Raw genomic sequence first — 20,298 nt, forward strand, 5'->3', positions numbered from 1 at the left:
GGTGTGACAAGCTACCCAAGAAGACTCGAGACTGTAATCGCTGCCAAATGTGCTTCAACAAACTGAGTAAAGGATCTGAATACTTATGTAAATGTGATATGTTTAAAAACATTTTTTATTACTTTTCAAACATTTCTAAAAACCTGTTTTAGCTTTGTCAGTATGGTGTATGGTGTGTAGATTGATGAGGGGAAAAAACTATTTAATCAATTTTAGAATGAGGCTGTAACCTAACAAAATGTGGAAAAAGGGGTTTGAATATTTTCCGTTGACACTGTATGAGTATACGCAGACATGACATAGGTGCCACACACACTCACCGTGTTGTATACGGAGTAGGCCGCTAGCACATGGAACAGGGCCTGCTGCCTGTGAAGAGAGAAAGAACAACACTTACAACCAGCTCATTGACACCTTTCACACACAGTATAGTTGCCAGTTGTCAGAATGGTAACATAACACTCAAAAAAGGATGAATGAAGGCTCAAGTACACTGGCAATGAACTTCTGTGTGTGAAATATAACGTTCTTTGGAACTAAGCTTGTCTTTAACTATAATAGAAATCATAACCAAAGCAACTGAAGTGGAGAGATGGTGTCTCTTATTCAAAACGTGCATTTTCTCAAGACCGACCACACCAGGAACGATTACTCATGCATAAACCATCTCCCCCTCCCACCCACGTCCTCCTCCCCCTACATGATCTCCATTAATGAGGATGCATACCAAATGGGACCCTATTCCCCATTTATAGTACACTACATAGGGTAGAGGGTGCCATTTGGGAATAAGCTTTAGTCCCTCACAGGCAGATTTATATTGAAAACATCCATGAACTAGAGTGAAAAGACGTTGGCAGCGACCGCCAGTCTCTGAAACACAGGGATGTATTCTAACTGTGTACTGTACTTTGTATCCATGTGGATGTCAAGGACATTCCTCTCTTTTCCTCTAAGTACTAAACTCCTGCTGGTATCGACTACTGCCCTGACCCTGTGCATCAAATCAATGATAAAGTGTTAAAGGTCAACTGCCCTCGAAAACGGCCTGTGGAATTGATATGAGTCAGAAACATTTATTCTCGTGTCAAAATTGGGTAACTAGGATAATTTTGCTTATTAATTCCGTCTCATCCAAAACACAGTTTTGTAAGTTAGTTCGTCACGACTTACGGGAGGTTTGGTTTGGGCTTAATTACATGCCCACCTTTGCCAATGATACCCAATTGCCCAGAGACAAAAAAACATTGATCCGCCCCCAGCTGCTATGTGGACATTTGTAGTCAAGTCTACATAGGGGAGCGACACATGTTAAGTTCATGTTTTAAGTATCCCTATATTTCTGTTATTATGCTGCTATCAGTCTGTTATTAGTACACCTGCGTGGCAGTCTCCATGGAGATGGACCAGGCTGAGCGTGATGGCAACTATGTACTGTGGAAATACGGGGAAGTAAACTAGGTTCAACTGGAACCTAGTCGATGTGCCAATTTTGAGTTCACATTGGTGGCAGAGGATGGGGTAATATCTACAATGTGCCACCTCGCTTCAACTAGAAGAGGTCATGGAATCTGGCCACGGGTTACTTATCTGGACGAGAAAAAGCAAACACTTGCGGTGGTATTATCGCCGGAGGGAAGAGCGAGAGATACAGCACTAGAAATAGCCGTTGAGGATTTGAACAAGGATGACAGTATGGGAGCTTATCAGAGCACTGGATTCTGTGTTTCGTAAAGAAGAGAAAGACCGTGCCTACGAGGCATATTCAAACTCTGACAGTGTTAGAGACATTTTTGGTTGCAATGACGGACTACATAATTGATTTTAAACAGAGGTGGTACAATAGGATGCGCAAGTACGACATGGTTCTCAAGTTGCTAGATACTGCCTGTCTGGATGGTAGGGAGAAACAGTCGACTGTTTGTACTGTGCTGACTTTTGCGTCAATGAAGTCGGCACAAAAAAGTATTTTGTGAAAATACGTCTGTCGCACCCATAACAAATGGAATGCAAGTGAGTGAGCGGCATATTACAATGAGCAGCAGAGAKAAGGCACCAACAAGTCACATTCTCAAGACAACCAGATGAGGGCGCCATTGCCCTGCACAAATCRACTGGACAGGTATGGAAGGATATCAAAAAGTGCTATTTGTCAAAGCACTTACCATTGTGTTAAAGACTGTCCTCATAAAAATGAACAAATTAAACATAGGAAAATGTAAACAAACATGGAGCAGCGTAACATTACACTGTTTTCAAACAAATCTGCATCTGATACTGAAATCTTTATAGTTGAATCCTTATGATCGGCTGTGATTGATACCTCATGTACACGCGTATTGAACTAAATATGAAAGTACAAAATATGATTGACATACCAATCAACCGCCGTTCATTCTCCAAGTGAGTCAAGATACAGGCAAAAAATTGTCAGACTAAGTGTCACATTGAAACAGAGGTGGCCCCTGTAGATATCCCCTTACTATTAAGCAAAGCTTTCCTCAAGAAGGCAGGGGCTGTACTAGACATAAAAAATTCAAGGCAGTGATTGTTTAAACAACCATTTACCCTTGAACTTAATACCTCAGGCCACTATTGTGTAAACATTTTAGACAAAGACATTACACAGAGTCCATGTAAAAATGTGATTCTGATGGACACAGAGCACATGGAGATTCTGACAGTCGAAGAGAACATGARCACAGAGGAAAAACACAAATTGTTAAAACTTTAAACAGTTTGGACATGCTACACTTGACAGACGTCAGAAATTACTCAGTATTTCCATTCTACGGCAGATAGTTAACAGTTGTGAGACAGAAATACAGCAAACCTAAGCCCAGAACAGCTGTTGGTTTGCCACTGGCGTCCAAGTACAATGAAACAGTGGCTGTAGAGCTACATGAGCTAGGACCAAGTGTGTGGTACCTTCACATAATCGACCACTTCACACGCTTCAGCGCTGGAAGCATTGTGAATACAAAGAAATCCAGTGAAATCGTCAAGCACTTTATTCTTTCCTGGATAAGTGTGCATGGCCCGCCCCAGACATTTTACAGTGACAATGGAGTTGATGGGTTCTGATTTCTTGACTTATACTTATTCCTTTCACTGAGGGAGAGAGGGTAATTTATAACGTTTATATTATGTCAGGAGACGTTACTGTTAGCTATCAGGGATCCAATGGGAGGAGGAAAGACAGTGTGGTACGAGTCAACATGACAGCAGTGAGTTGGGGAGGAGTGAGCACTTTGGGGCAGAGGTCAGGTCAGATGGAGTGAGAAAGAACAGGTATCACTAAGGTTCTGTCTAGCAACAGAGATGCATTGGCTGTTCAGATGTGTAGGAGGAGACTCAGCGTAGGAGAAAGGGTTAAATATCAGTGCTTGTGTGAATATGTATTTTGTCTTACGCAGCTGTATTGACCCAATGGGCGAATAAACTTGGTTTAAGCTTTACTAATCGTCCGTGAGTTTTACTAGGTTAATTTGGAACCTAACAGAGGAAAATTCAATAATGAAATAAGAGAAATGGCTGAGAAATTCAACATGGAAGTAAAGACAACTGCTGCATTCAGTCCATGGAGCAATGGACTTCTGGAGAGACGTAATAAAACACCTCAGAGATCATGCTAAAAGTGAAGCAAGACAATGGATGTGACTGGAAAACAGCCCTAGATTGGCTTTTATGGCAAAAAACTCCACGCACAATGTACATGGCTACAGCCCATACCAACTAGTGTTCAAGCAGAACCCTAATCCTGCTCTCTTTCGGGTCAGTTTCAGTGTCCATATCATTGGATGTGACATCTGGTAGGTTTTGTCTGTTAATGTGTCCTTCTGTCATTTTCTGTAGGAGGCCATAGACATTAATTATCATCGCAATATTAGGTTAAAAGGTCTGCGAAACGACGTGTACAATGTCAACCACATCATAGATTGACTAATTTACTTGTGGAACGGCGCATACAGTGCAACATGAAATAGATGCATAATACACGATATCAAGTCACAAGGCCGACTTCAAATGCCAACATCCATACGCAGCGCGTGACTTTCATGTTTGGGAAAGCTTTTATTTTTCGTAATAAAATTGCACCTTTATGATAAAGGATTGCATGCGTCTATCATCGCATTTGCAGACTAATGTAAAATAGGCTACTATGCCTAATATGATGAGTAGGCTAATAATATTACTCAATCACTGCAAGAGAAACACAGTTCTGAACAATGCATGCCTGAGCACGTAATGACTAGGTCTAATCAGAGACGTTTCTTCTCCTTTCTTTGCACAGGAAAAATGTGGCCTTTTAAACACATTTCATGTAATTCTACCACACGTTATATGACTGGAGACATAAGCAAATCAGTAAATCAGTAAAAACAACCTTGTCTTGAATGTAACCATCTAATCTAGGCCTACGAAAAGGGGCCTTGATGGTCGTCATATTGTACAATATGACGACCATCAAGCCTGGAGGGAATTATTGTCCGCCAAAAAACTTTCCAGTGATACTGATCCAATGATAAAGACAGTGAATATCCACACACTCACCGGGGATATGGCCGATGCGGTCCGCTGGTGCCAATAAGATACTGTTCGCTCAATTGGGAGAAGAGAATTTTGATAACTATAGACAGATGAGTCTTTTCTTTGTCTTCTCTTTTCAGCGACAGCACTTTGCTTTCTAAACTATGCTTTTCCTACGATTGTATTTTGAAAAATTACAATAGGCCTAGGCCTATTTACCTGCTTTTCATTGACCGCTGCAACTCAACAGTCAGCTATTTGGTAGGCTATTTGCCACACACGCTGCCCAAATTGTGTGCTTAAAACAATCCACAGCTCATTTTTAAAGAAGCTTCTGCGGCCAAATCATGCTCTCTCTGTTGTAGTATTTTCAAAGATTTTATTGATTTCTGTATAGGCACGAGTAATTACAATTGAAGTCAGAAGTTTACATACACTTAGGTTGAAGTCATTAAAACTCGTTTTTCAACCACTCCACAAATTTCTTGTTAACAAACTATAGTTTTGGCAAGTCGGTTAGGACATCTACTTTGTGCATGACACAATTTTTACAACAATTGTTTACACACAGATTATTTCACTTAATCACAATTCCAGTGGGTCAGAAGTTTATATACACTAAGTTGACTGTGCCTTTATACAGCTTGGAAAATTCCAGAAAATGATGTCATGGCTTTAGAAGCTTCTGATAGGCTAATTGACATAATTTGAGTCAATTGGAGGTGTACCTGTGGYTGTATTTCAAGGTCTACCTTCAATCTCAGTGCCTCTTTGCTTGACATCATGGAAAAATCAAGAGATCAGCCAAGACCCCAGAAAAAAATTGTAGACCTCCACAAGTCTGGTTCATCCTTACGAGAAATTTCCAAACCCCTGAAGGTACCACATTCATCTGTACAAACAATTGAACGCAAGTATAAACACCATGAGACCATGCAGCCGTCACACCGCTCAGGAAGGAGATGCATTCAGTCTCCTAGAGATGAACGTACTTTGGTGCAAAAAGTGCAACTCAAACCATGAACAACAGCAAAGGACCTTGAAGATGCTGGAGGAAACAGGTACAAAAGTATCTATATCCACAGTAAAATGAGTACTATATCAACATAAACTGAAAGGCCGCTCAGCAAGGAAGAAGCCCGGCTCCAAAACCGCCATAAAAAAGCCAGACTACGGTTTGCAACTGCACATGAGAACAAAGGTCGTACTTTTTGGAGAAATGTCCTCTGGTCTGACGAAACAAAAATAGAACCGTTTGGCCATAATGACCATCGTTATGTTTGGAGGAAAAAGGGGGAGGCTTGCAAGCCGAAGAACATCATCCCAACCGTGAAACACGGGGGTGGCAGCATCATGTTGTGGTGGTGCTTTGCTGCAGTAGGGACTGGTGCATTTCACAAAATAGATGGCATCATGAGGCAGGAAAATTATGTGGATATATTGAAGCAACATCTCAAGACATCAGTCAGGAAGGTAAAGCTTGGTCGCAAATGGGTCTTCCAAATGGACAATGACCCCAAGCATACTTCCAAAGTTGTGGAAAAATGGCTCAAGGACAACAAAGTCAAGGTATTGGAGTGGCCATCACAAAGCGCTGACCTCAATCCCATAGAAAATCTGTGGGCAGAACTGAAAAAGCGTGTGCGAGCACGGAGGCCTTCAAACCTGACTCAGTTACACTAGCTCTGTCAGAAGGAATAGGCCAAAATTCAGCCAACTTATTGTGGGAAGCTTGTGGAAGCAAACCCAAAACTTTTGACCCAAGTTAAACAATTTAAAGGCAATGCTACCAAATACTAATTGAGTGTATGTAAACTTCTGACCCACTGGGAACGTGATGAAAGAAATAAAAGCTGAAATAAATCATTCTCTATTATTCTGACATTTCACATTCCTAAAATAAAGTGGCGATCCTAACTGACCAAAAACAGGTTATTTTTACTAGGATTAAATGTTAGGAATTGTGAAAAGCTGAGTTTAAATGTATTTGGCTAAGGTGTATGTAAACTTCCGACTTCAACTGTATATAGGTAATTTTAGCACATTTAATTCAATTAACTTTAGGGGAAGCTCATCTTCCCCTAGATTACTGGACACGCCGCCTATGCCGACATAAATCTGAAATTAATCGGTGCAAAAAACAGCTGGCCGCGAGGCTCACAAGGCCGAGTTCAAATGCCAACTTCAAATTCAAAGCATCGGTGCACCGCCTAAACGGCAAAGTAAACTGTCTGGCACGGTCTCTGCTCTATGCAGAGAGAAAGGTGCGCAGGCTGGCAGCTTCTCTCCGAGCGATGTTCTGCATGGTCCTAAATCCAGCCAACCAATTCATTAAACAGCCGTTACATTTGAATTGGGATTGGAATGTGGTCAAGGCCCACTCTACAGACATCTGCTGCAACTTAATCTTTAGCGTGTCAGCTCTGCAGCACCAGGGATCGAAAAGGTATGGCACCGCACTCGCAACAGTCATGTATGACTGTTTAAACATGCTTAAACATACAGTAAAAGTCAAAAGTTTGGCCACACCTACTCATTCCATTTTTTTTTTTTTTTTTTTACTATTTTCTACACTGTATAATAGTGAAGACATCACAACTATGAAATAACACCTACGGAATCATGTGTTAACCAAATCAAAATATATTATATATTTGAGATTCTTCAAAGTAGCCACCCTTTGCACACTCTTGGCATTCTCTCAACCAGCTTCATGAGGTAGTCACCTGGAATGCATTCCAATTAACAGGTGTGCCTTGTTCAAAAATAATTTGTGGAATTTCTTTCCTTCTTAATGCGCTTGAGCCAATCAGCTGTGTTGTGACAAGGTAGGAGTGGTATACAGAAGATAGGCCTATTTGGTAAAAGCCAAGTCCATATTATGGCAAAAACAGATCAAATAAGCAAAGAGAAATGACAGTCCATCATTCCTATAAGACATGAAGGTCAGTCAACGTGGAACATTTCAAGAACTTTGAAAGTTTCTTCAAGTGCAATCGCAAAAACCATCATGCGCTATAATGAAACTGTCTCTCATGAGGACCACCACAGGAAAGACCCAGAGGTGCCTCTGCTACAGAGTTCATTAGTTACCAGCCTCAAAAACTGCAGCCCAAATAAATGCTTCACAGAGTTCAAGTAACAGACACATCTCAACATCAACTGTTCAGAGGAGACGGTGTGAAGCAGGCCTTCATGGTCAAATTGCTGAAAAGAAAACCACTACTAAAAGAACACCAATAATAATAAGAGACTTGCCTGGGCCAAGAAACACGGGCAATGGACATTATACCAGTGGAAATCTGTTCTTTGGTCTGATGAGTCCATTTTTATTTGTTTAACACTTTTTTGATTACTACATGATTCCATCTGTGTTAATTCATAGTTTTGATATCTTTAATATTCTACAATGTGTAAAAATAGTGAAAATAAAGATAAACCCTTCTATGTGTAGAAGTGGGGATGGCAGAATGTGTACAATGTGTGTGTGCCTGGTATGAATGCAATCCTCTGTGTGTGTGTGTGCCCACGTAGGTGTATTAGTGTAAGGTTTAATCTGTGTATGTGTGCAGGCATGTATTTTATGCCTGTGTGTGTGTGTGTGTGTGTGTGTGTGTCTGTTCGTGTTAGCACGTTTATGTGCTTGTGTGCCTATGCCTGTGTTTGTGTGGTGTATTTGTGTGTGTGTTTTAGCACGTGTATGTGCCTTTGTTTTTTGTTTTACTATCCTTGTGGGGACCAGGGTATGAGCATGCCCAATTTGACTGGAGTGCGGAGCGAGTTTCCCCAAAGGCTGGTCCGGCCTTCTTGCACGCTCCAATTTCGCCCCCAGTACCGCTCACTTCACAAGCTCAGGGCATGTCCGGACCAGCATGTATTTATAGGCTAGTTGTGTGCTGCTATAGCCCATTGCATTAGCTACTTTCATGGAGTTCACTCAATATTTTCATAAAGTTAGCTAAGTGTGTCATTGTAGCAAAGTATTTATAAACCAAAAATCTGATCTCTTAAAAGTTTGGTAAATTTTTGTGTTTCTTATCTATACAATAGGCTATCATTGATTTTGGACTAATAGGCCTGACATATTACCTCTTTCAAGGAGCTTTCTGTTTTCATAGGGTTATTTTGCCTAAAATCCTTTAGGCCTACCTATAGAATWAAAAAAACAACTCAGCATCCCTGCCCAGACTGGCAAGAGGGATCCGAAGGGTGTTTAGCATCCCCAGTGGCTCTGCAAGCGCGGAGAGGGTATTCTCTGCTGCTGGCCTGCTTTCCAGGCACCATCACATGAGTCTGAAGCCACAGACTGGCCAAACTCGTGTTTCCAAAAGTGAATTCAAAAGGCACTGAGTCCAACAAGACAATTTTTGTTTCATTTTGATTGAATTCTAAGTAAGTCACAGCCTATATGCGCAATTTAGACTATAATGATTTAATACAACGATATGTTGTTTAAATGCTAAGCGCTTAATATTTATGCCAGCCTAGTGGCGCACTTGCAAATGCTTCACAATTTTTATCTTTGTAGGCTATAGCCTTAAAGTAATTTAAATAATATGCGAATAATATAGCCTAAAAAATACATTTTCGTTCAATCTTAGGCTACCTGTCTGGCTCCTGACCTATTTAGTGTTCATATGCTGTTTAATATGACATAAAAGAATCATTAAAAATAATTGGGGAATCATCCAAAGTGATACGCTACTACGCCAAGTCTTTCCTGAGCCACCAGTCATAAGCTTTAAGAGATGTCCTACCCTAAATTACAAATTAGTCCACAGTTATCTTCCGGGTGACTCTCAAAACTTGGCTTGACCACAAACCCAAGGGCTCTTTTAAATGTAACCATTGCGGTAATATTGCACAGAAGAAGTATTTTGTTGACACAGCTTCCAAAATTGAGTATTACGTCAAGCATTTCATTAACTGTAAAACCACTCATGTCATCTATAGATTGGAATGTCCACAGTGCAAGGTGTTCTACATTGGACGGACAAAGAGACGTCTTCAAGACCGCTTYGCGGAACACAAGTACGCCATACGGGTAGGCAATGAAGACTACCCCATGGCCAGGCACTACAAGACCTTACACCATGGCAACCCTGCCTCCCTACAAGCTATGGGTATTGATCATATTCCGGCCTCTATTAGAAAAGGGGACCGTCTTAAACAGTTAAACCAAAGGGAAAGTTTTTGGATTTACAAACTACAGGCCACTAAATACCCTGGTTTAAATGAAGATATGGATTTCTCACCCTTCCTGTAGGATCGTGATGGGTCCATTTGCTGTCATCTAGTGGACATTTTGCTCAATTTCCCTCAGCTATGTTTAGACTGTTGTTGTTCATGTTTTGCTATGTTCTAGTGTACTATGGAATATATTGCTTTCTTATTCTTGACACTTCTCCTAGTCATATTTAAGTTTAGAACTACCTTTTAGTGTTCTGATACTTCTAGCTTGGAGTTGTATTTTTATGATAACATAGCTACAGTATTTCACCTTTTAATGTGTATAGTATTGCTTACTAGGTGTGTCCAATCAATTTTGTAACCACTCCCTCTTCCAATTAGGGCTAATTGGAAAAGCTGTTAAGAGGACATTGTATTCCCTTTTTTTGTGTACTCCCTGACAAAGGCCATGCAGCCAAAACGCATCGGTTTTAAAAAAACGTTGTTTTTATTGAACATGCCATACTAACAAAGGCATTTTAATTAATTATATGAAGAGTGCCTTGGTCCTCCTTTCTTTTTGATGACCAATTTACCCCTTTTTACCAAAGAGCACCTTCTGTCTACCAACATGTACTATTGTGTACATTAGTAGCGCTTCCCTTCCTCCTCTTTCTACTAGTTATGACATATAGCCTATTTGAAATGGTGAGTGCTTCTTTTCATGTTATTTATAAAAATACRTTTCATTCAAATCACATGGTTTGGTTTCAATACTTCACAACCAAATGGCAGGTCCAGGTAGTCACACAAATAGACGAGTGTTGGTTAAATGGTGATTTTAATGAATGGAGCGAATTTGGAGTCACATTTTTCTTTTTCTGTGAATTTTTTAGTAGATCACTCACATACTCAAGTCCTCACAAGGATAGTAAAACAAGGGGGAATTTTTGCCAGTCTCCATAAGGAAAAAGGCTATTTTAGGCTTATGCCTCGATCACACCGACAGCGTCATTACATTTTGGTAGACCAGAAGTACATTAATTTCCAACGGAACGCTGCGTTTGCCTTGCAGCATTGCGTTGCAGAGGCAGTTCCAGTGTGTTCTGTGTGGTGCATACGTTGGATTTATCGAACGTATGCGTCAAACTGAATGGGCAGACGGCTTAACACAAATGGTAGCAGAAGGTGAATGTTGAACTTTTGTTGCACACATATCCAGATTCTACGTACAAATTTGTGCAATGACGCCGTCGGTGTGATCGAGGCAATCGGGATTGGGTTTAGGGTTACAATTAGGGGCTTACGGTTAGGGTTTAGGGAAAATAGGATTTTGATGGGGACCAAACAATTGATTCCCAACAAGGATAGTAAAACAAACATGTGAGTGCGTATGAGTATGCGTGTGTGTGTGTCAAGGTTAGGGGTCTGAGTTCAGACCTGTAGGAGACTTAGCGAAGTCAGACATGGACATGAGGCAGGGGAACCAAAACAGTTGGGGTTTTAGAGACACCAAACCAAAACACAGGCCGGAGCCAGTGAGACAAAGACAAAATATGAAAGCTAAGCTAACCTTGATCACTTACATCACATATGTCAGAGTCAAGGCCCGCGGGCCACATCCGGCCCGCGAGAAGGTTTTTTACGGCCCCTGGGATGATCTTGATTTATTATTAGAACCGGCCCGCAGACCGCAGCAAGCCGGCAGCCCGCAGATCTTTTACACGCACCAATACTACATTTCCCACAATGCAACGGTGACGCACCGAGCAGTAGGCTGCTTCATTTCAATATTTATTGGCACAGCAGTCGTCAGCATCACAGTAAAATTAACTTTCAGATACCCATCAAAAATGGCAAAACGGAAGGTGGACACTGAGAACCGGGGGTTTCAAACAAGGTGGAGTCGGAGTATATGTTCACGGAGGTAGCTGGAAAACCTGTGTGTCTTCTGTGTGGAGAAAGTGTGGCGGTACTGAAAGAGTATAATCTGAGACGACATTATGAAAGAAAACCAGCGGACAAAAACAAGAATATGGACATGGAACAAAGGCTACAAAAGGCAGAGGAATTAAAAGAGGCCTCAAATCTCGACAGGCTCTGTTCAAAAAAGCCAAATCACAAGGCCAGGCTGCTGTCAAGGCCAGTTTTATTTTGGCGAAGAGATCGCTAAATCAGCCCGGCCATTTACGGAGGGGGATTTCATCAAAAACTGCATGATTAAAGTTTGTGACGAAGTTTGCCCAGAAAAAAGGCAACTCTTTTTAAATGTGAGTCTGAGCAGAAACACCATTGCCGAGAGAGTAGACCAGTTGTCCATCAATCTAAAAGAGCAGCTTGTGAAAAAGGGAAAAGATTTCATTGCATATTCCTTGGCTGTGGATGAGAGCACCGACATTTCTGACATTGCCCAGTTGTCAATTTTCATCCGCGGAGTGGACTCCAGCCTAAGCGTGACAGAGGAGTTTTTGGCTTTACGTCCTATGCATGGCACAACTACGGGGCATGATTTGTATGAAGAGGTGTCAAGATGTGTAAATGAGATGGAGCTGCCTTGGGAAAACTCGTGGGTTTGACAACCGACGGAGCACCTGCGATGTGTGGACACAGGCGGACTGGTGGCGAAGATACGGGAAAAGATGCAAGAGGAAAACGCGCAGGTGAGTTGACAGCTTATCATTGTATCATACACCAGGAAGCGTGTGGCGGTAAAGCCTTGAAATGGAGCATGTAATGAGCATCATCCCCGCGAACAGTTAATTATCAGAGCCAAAGGTTTGAATCACCGCCAGTTCAAGGCATTTCTGACGGAGTTAGAAACGGAGCATGGTGATTTGCCTTATCACACAGAGGTGCGATGGCTAAGCCAGGGAAAGGTGCTTCAAAGATGTTTCGAGCTCGTGAGGAGATTTGTCTGTTCTTGGACAGCAAAGGGAAAGACACAACACAACTCCGAGAGCAAAAATGTTTCTGTGTGAAATGGCTTTTCTGTGTGACATTACGAGTCATCTGAATGCAATGAACTTGCAGCTGCAGGGTCGGGATCATGTCATCTCTGATATGTAAGTACAGTGAAGGCATTTAAAACCAAACTGACTCTGTGGGAGACGCAGATGCGGAAAGAAAATTTGAGCCACTTTCCCAGCTGCCAGACCATGAAAGAGAAGCTCTCTACCAGTGTGTTCCCGAGCGCACAGTTGGCTGAATAAAATAGGTATGCTTGCCGCGGACTTTCGACGCCGATTTGCTGACTTTGAGCACAAAAAAGCAGGTTGGAACTGCTCGGTAACCCATTTGCTGTTGACGTGGAAAGCTCCACCACCAAACCTCCAAATGGAGTTGATTGACCTCCAATGCAATGATGCACTGAGGGCAAAATATGCGGCAGTGGGTGCTGCGGAGTTCGCCGTTTCCTCCCCGACACAATGCCCCAGCTGCGCGCATCCAGGCTGCTCAAACGTTGTCTATGTTTGGCAGCACATACCTGTGTGAACAACTGTTTTCTTTGATGAACCTGAACAAAACATCAACAGAAGTCGACTTACTGCTGAACACCTCCACTCAATTCTGAGGATTTCCTCAGCTCAGAGCCTTACCGAACATTGATGAACTTGTGGAAAAGATGGGACACCACCAAGTATCACCCTCAACCTCAAACAAGTGAACATTACTGTGCAATCACATATTTAGAGTTTTTACTCAGTTCAAGTTTAAAAGTTAAAGTTTAATATTTGTTTTCACACTGCATGTTTACTTCCTTCCTTAACCAAGTGTTGTTTTTGATTAATACGATTTTTGCACTTTATTTTATGTATTTCAATCCAATTATATTTTAAAAATATTCTCAGTTGAGTGGATGAAATAGAAAATTGCTATTATTGTTTTTTTCTTTGAGTAAAATTTAGCCCCTTTTGGCTAAAAATAGAAAATATAGGCTACTGATGGTGCCTTGAATACCGGTTTCTTTCATTTAATGTTCATGTTATGGGGATTTTTATATAAAGGAAATTTGTCTTTTGTGTCTGTTGAAAATTAAAGATTACTGACAGAGCCATAAGAAAATATTGCTTTATTTATCTGATCATATTGGAATATATTTGTTAGGTTTTCAGTAGGTTCAATTAGGTTCACTAGACTATATGCGTCATTTAAAAAAWWTTCAATGAACATTCGAACAGTCCGGCCCTCGGCTTGTAGCTAAATTTTTTATTTGGCCCTCCGTCCATTTGACTTTGACACCCCTGACTTACATAATGGGGTCAAAGGTTGGGGAAAAAGTTATGCAACAAGGCTCTAGGGATGGAACACTGGCTAGGGTTGTTATTGCGATTGGTCTGAATCTCAGAGATTCATTAAAGAATGTTTAATTGACAATACTTTGCCCCGACAAGAAAGAGCCATTTGAAAATGTTTCCCTGTCGAGACGAACAGTGACACAGCGTGTTGAGGACATCGCAGAGAATATGGAACAACAGTTGAAAGACAAGGTAAAGGATTTCACCTATTTCTCCTTGGCCCTAGATGAGAGCAGTGATGCACGTGAGGAGCTTGCTTCAGTGCAGTCAATGAAGAGCACAACCACAGGGAAAGATTTATTGGAGGTTAATAAGTGTGTGGCAAAGCTGGGACTGAGTTTTGAAAAGTTATCCAGTGTGACCACGAATGGGTGCCCAAACTTGACGGGAAAAAAATTGGCGTTTTGAAAAGGACACAAGATCAAGTAGCTGAGCTGAACCCAGATCAGAAAAGTATTTTCCTGCATTGCATTATTCATCAGGAGGTGCTCTGTAAATGTGTTCTGAAAACGAGCCATGTTGTGTATACAGTCACTAAAGTGGTAAACTTCATAAGAGCAAAATCTTTAAACGACAGGCAGTTTGTTTCACTGTTGGAAGAGACAGAGTCGGGTCATGCAGATCTCCTCTACCACACAAACGTGAGATGGGTGAGTTTGGGAAAGGTGCTTAAAAAGGGTGTGGGACCAGAAGTCGGAGATTGCGGAGTTTTTGCAAATGAAAGAAATTTCCCTCAACTGCAACATAAAGAATGGTTGGCTGATTTTGCCTTCACCGTGGACATCATGGCCCTCAGGAATAAATTCCAAACTACAAGGGAAGGGCCTTTTTGCACATCAGATGTACAGCATTGATGTACAGCCTTCAAGGGAAAATTACTCCTCCTGACCCGCCAAGTAGAAGCCAACAATCTCACCCACCTTCCGACACTACTAGTCTGTTCCCTATCAGATGACCAGTGGAAGTATACATTGCTGCTGCGTGCTTTGAACGGTGAGTTTTATCGTCGTTTTGAGAATTTCAAAGGGTTGGAAAATGAAATGCTGTTGGTATCCTCTCCTTTCACTATCAATTCGGTTAACATCCCACTGACCTGCAACTTGAGCTTATCAATCTTCAGTCTGATGCAGTGATTGGAGAACTATGCATCTCTCGATGAACAAAATTTTCCAAAGATTAGGAGTCATGCTCAGAAGATGTTTGTACTGTTTGGGTCAACCTATGTATGTGAACAGACATGTTCAGTGATGAAATATAACAAGTCAAGGCACAGATCAACTCTTACTGACTCTCACCTCTCAGCAATCCTTGCATTAGCAACATCAGAAATATTACCTGACTTCACTGCTCTAGTCAATGCCCATCAGAGACTGCATCTCACACTGATTGAGTATTTTAAATGTAATGTTAAAGCTCTCTCTCTTTCTTGGTTTTGTGCATACCCGTTGACAAGAGTTCTGTCCGTGGGGCTGAATGCACAGAATACTTTCCCTCTGTGTAGTCCATTGCATGTTTTAATAATGAAAAACCTGCCAAAAGAGAACATGGATGTGGTTTATTTCTTGTGCATGTTAAAAAAGTAAATAAGTAGCATATCGGATTTTACAGTAGTATATCTGTCACACACTCATAAACATGATGTATAATCCTGCAATCGCAATCACACTGCCCTAAGCCTTGGGGACAAGAGGAAAATCTATGTAAGAATGCTGTTCATGACAGATAGTACCCTCCAAACGCCATAGTACCCTCCAAACTCGTCATTAAGCTCGAGACCCTGGGTCTAGACCCCGTCCTGTGCAACTGGGTCCTGGACTTCCTGACGGGCCGCCCCCAGGTGGTGAGGGTAGGAAACAACATCTCCACCCGCTGATCCTCAACATTGGGGCCCCACAAGGGTGCGTCTTCAGCCCTCTCCTGTACTCCCTGTTCACCCATGACTGCGTGGCCACGCACGCCTCCAACTCAATCATCAAGTTTGCAGACGACACTACAGTGTAGGCTTGATTACCAACAACGACAAGACGGCCTACAGGGAGGAGGTGAGGGCCCTCGAAGTGTGGTGTCAGGAAAATAACCTCACACTCAATGTCAACAAAACAAAGGAGATGATCATGGACTTCAGAAACGCAGAGGGAGCAGCCCCCTATCCACGGGACAGTAGTGGAGAAGGTGGAAAGATTTAAGTTCCTTGGCGTACACATCACGGACAAACTGAAATGGTCCACCACACAGATAGCGTGGTGAAGAAGGCGCAGCAGTGCCTCTTCAACCTCAGGAGGCTGAAGAAATTGGCTTTCACCAAAAACACTCAAACCTTTAGAGATGCACAATCGAGAGCATCCTGTCGGGCTGTATCACCGCCTGTTATGGCAACTGCTCCGCCCACAAACGTAAGGCTCTCCAGAAAGTAGTGAGGTCTGCACAACGCATCACTGGGGGCAAACTACCTGCCCTCCAGGTCACCTACACACAGAATGTCACAGGAAGGCCAAAAAAGATCATCAAGGACAACAAACACCCGAGCCACTACCTGTTCCCCCGCTATCATACAGAAGGCGAGTACAGTACAGGTGCATCAAAGCGGGGACCGAGAGACTGAAAAACAGCTTCTATCTCAAGGCCATCAGACTGTTAAACAGCCCTCACTAACATTGAGTGGCTGCTGCCAACATACTGACTCATCTCTAGCCACTTTAATAATGAAATTGGATGGAATAAATGTATCACTAGCCACTAAAAAATATTACATACCCTACATTACTCATATGTATATACTGTATTCATCACATCTACTGCATCTTGCCTATGCCGTTCGGCCATCCATATATTTGTATGTACATATTCTTATTCATTTCCTTTACACTTGTGTGTATAAGGTAGTTGTTGTGAATGTTTAATTACTTGTTGTGAAATTGTTATATTACTTGTTAGGTACTACTGCATGGTCGGAACTAGAAGCACAAGCATTTCGCTACACTCGCATTAACATCTCGCTAACCATGTGTATGTGACAAATACATTTTATTTGATATGATTCTGGCCCGCGATGGCAAATTATATTCTTATGTGGCCCTCCAATGGAAAGTAATTGCCAGGCCTGATGTGCCTGATGGTGTAGCAGTAGCAGGTGCTCACTTGACTCTGAAACAGCCCATGAACAACATCATTTGCATAATAATCAATAATTCCAAGGAATTTCACAGGTTTTCCGAAATTTCTGGTTGAAGGTTTCCTGCTTATTCCCTCCTGGTTCAGGTAATCTTCCAAGCAGAATTTCTGAAAAACCTGGAACACTCCTGTGTAAAGTTTCCAGAATCGTACAACCCTATTCATAATATACCAAATAGCATGCATTGTTACAGCCCTGGTTAGTGGCTTTAGGGTGATAACGAATGAGTATGACATATTTGACTCCGAAGCAGCCATGAACATGATGTGCATAATAAGGAGTGCAAAATTCCAAGTTATTTCCCAGGTTTTTCCCGAAATTCTGTTTGAAGGGTTTTCCCTGCTTATTCCCTCATGTTCCGTAATCTTCCAAAAGTGGAATGCTGAAAAAGCGGACACTTCCTGAGAAAGTTTCCGGAATTGTACAACCCTATTCATGATATACCAATAGCATGCTTTGTTACAGCCCTGGTTAGTGGCTTTAGGGTGATAACTATGAGTATGACGTACTTGACTCCAAAGCGTTCCATGAACATGATGTTGTTCCGGAAGGTTCTGTTGACATCCAGATCAATCTGTTTGATCTCTGTAGAGAAACTCCTGGCCTGCTCCTTCATAGTCTGGCCATAAAGGAACCAAGCAGAATAACATCAGTTACTGTATACCAGACCTGGGTTCAAATACATGTGTATTTGAGTATTCAGAAATAATTTGGCACAAATCAACTACTCCTATTGGAACTTTCCTAAAAATACCATACTATTTGAAAGTATTTTCAAATACATTATTTCAAATACTAAACCAATACCAAACTGACCTGGGTTAAAAGCATGGGAGTGTACTTGAGTCAGTTTATACTTTCCAAGTGTATTTCCAAATACATTCTAAAATTCAATTACTTCTCTTTTCAAATAAATCCAAAACCTAAATACTTACTTCCAAATGTCTTTCAAAGTAATTGAAATACCCTATTATTATTTAAACCCAGGTCTGCTGTATACAAGGGGTAGCCAACTCTCCTCCAGGAGAGCTACCCTTCCGCAGAATCCCAAATCAACCCCTAGCCCCTACCCCTAGGCTCTTCTGTAGATCTGAAAGGATGTGGATAGGTGTGGAATATAGCAATATAACAAACAGTCCACCAAGCCTATAAGACCGCAAGATGAAGGGAGAAAGAGTTTAATTCTATAGTGTGCTCACCTCATACTTTCCAGAGTTCTCCTGCTTCACCTTCTCTACATCCAGTAGCAGAGCCCAGGCCTGGCCTCTCAACTGGAGGGGGATTCCCTTGTACACACGCTTCACCATCTATAGATGGGCAGAGAGAGACCAAAGAAACAGAGAGACCAGAGAAAGAGAGAGGAAGAGCTATATTAAGACTGCCTTAAACACGCTTCACCTTCTAAAGAGACCAGACTGAAAGCCCAGAAAGAGAAAGACCAGAGAGAGTAGATATCAGTAGAAATGGTGTGATCAATAAAGAGGAGGTTCCCCTAGTACACTATCTCTACCATCTAAAGAAAGACACAAGGACTAAAAGAGGAAAAAGGAAAACTACAACTAATGATTCCCCCTCCATCCCAAAAATTATAAGACTGGACATTGAAGTGAGATTGAAAAAGGGAAGTAAAGAACAAATTAGAGAGAGAGAGGAGAGAGGGCTGAGGAGGTGTTTGTGGTGCGTATAGTCAGCACTGGTCACCTTGTCGCTGTTCCTGTACTTGTCCCACTTCTTGACCATCTTCAGCCATTTCTCCACCCGCTCTATCTCCTGATGCTTTTGCTGAAGGGAAGACAGAAGAAATAAACAAATCAATCAATCAACCCAAAGGTGATCAGCAGTACATACCTTCTCTTCAATTGCACTCGGAGTCGGCAGCTCCTCTTCGCTGAGGAGAAAGACACAAACAAAAGGTGAGTCAGTGGATAATGGTGCGTTCATTACAGCGGTTTAAGGCTTCCCTTCTCTTCTCCTTCCATGTGCATGTTGTGTGTGTGTACTCTAAACCCAGTACTCTGCTAAGGTTGAAGCCTTAAACCTAGGCACATGGTTGGGGTGAACCCTTGCTCCAGAAGAGAGGTGAACACTCTCGGAGCTGTCATGTTAACTTACTGCAGGAAGCCGTGTCGGTCTGTGACCTTATAGATGCTGTAGTCAGTATCCTCCCAGGGGTCGATGTGGACACCCTCCTGCCTGCCCTGAAAACACACAATTTATTTTTTTTATTTTTTATTAAAGCCTCAAATCACAGACTAAAAGGACAATACAGCAGGATCAGTTAAATTCAACGTGTATTTAATTATAGTACCCATACAGCAGTACAAACGCATGCACGCACACAAGAAAGTAGTCATATAATTTGGGATTTTTGTATCATATTGTACAACCGCTGATTAAACTAACACTGTGAAAGTGTGACAAAACGGGTGGGGAGGCACGCCCTGCTCAAATCGAATCGCAATCTGCACCGCTCGTTCATGTTGTCAACAATGCAGCATGATGCATTGTTCAGAAACATACATCTCTTTTCCATTAAATATACAGTTGAAGTCGGAAGTTTACATACACTTAGGTTAGAGTCATTAAAACTAGTTTTTCAACCACTCCACAAATTTCTTGTTAACAAACTATAGTTTTGGCAAGTCGGTTAGAACATCTACTTGTGCATGACACAAGTACATTATCCTAAAATTATTTACAGACAGATTATTTCACTTATAATTCACTGTATCACAATTCCAGTGGGTCAGAAGTTTACATACACGAAGTTGACTGTGCCTGTAAACAGCTCGGAAAATTCCAGAAAATGATGTCATGGCTGTAGAAGCTTCTGATAGGCTAATTGACATCATTTGAGTCAATTGGAGGTGTACCTTGGATGTATTTCAAGGCCTACCTTCAAACTCAGTGCCTCTTTGCTTGATATCATGGGAAATTCAAACGAAATCAGCCAAGACCTCAGAAATAAATTGTAGACCTCCACAAATCTGGTTCATCCTTGGGAGCAATTTCCAAATGCCTGAAGGTACCACGTTCATCTGTACAAACAATAGTACGCAAGTATAAACACCATAGGACCACGCAGCCGCCATACCGCTCAGGAAGGAGACACGTTCTGTCTCCTAGAGATGA

General features: G+C 41.8%; 1 protein-coding gene across 4 annotated transcripts in view; it reads right to left on the reverse strand.

Annotated features, from left to right (window-relative positions):
- Window positions 1-20,298, reverse strand: part of si:dkeyp-19e1.3 (uncharacterized) — a 110,945-nt gene that overhangs the window by 31,469 nt on the left and 59,178 nt on the right. For 3 of the 4 annotated variants that reach the window (XR_011479648.1, XM_023984708.2, XM_070442909.1), the window contains 6 exons: window positions 19,279-19,364; window positions 19,015-19,054; window positions 18,868-18,948; window positions 18,366-18,473; window positions 17,676-17,785; window positions 321-369 (listed from right to left, as the gene is read on the reverse strand). Coding sequence is in view for 3 of the 4 variants with exons in the window: in XM_023984708.2 (XP_023840476.1) it covers window positions 321-369; window positions 17,676-17,785; window positions 18,366-18,473; window positions 18,868-18,948; window positions 19,015-19,054; window positions 19,279-19,364 (474 nt within the window). In the remaining variant the exon portion in view is untranslated. Of the gene's footprint in view, window positions 1-320; window positions 370-17,675; window positions 17,786-18,365; window positions 18,474-18,867; window positions 18,949-19,014; window positions 19,055-19,278; window positions 19,365-20,298 lie in introns of those variants that run through there. The other variant, XM_023984709.2, reaches the window with a different exon arrangement.

This window comes from Salvelinus sp. IW2-2015, linkage group LG4q.1:29, assembly GCF_002910315.2.
Source record: "Salvelinus sp. IW2-2015 linkage group LG4q.1:29, ASM291031v2, whole genome shotgun sequence".
Taxonomy (NCBI): Eukaryota; Metazoa; Chordata; class Actinopteri; order Salmoniformes; family Salmonidae; genus Salvelinus; species Salvelinus sp. IW2-2015.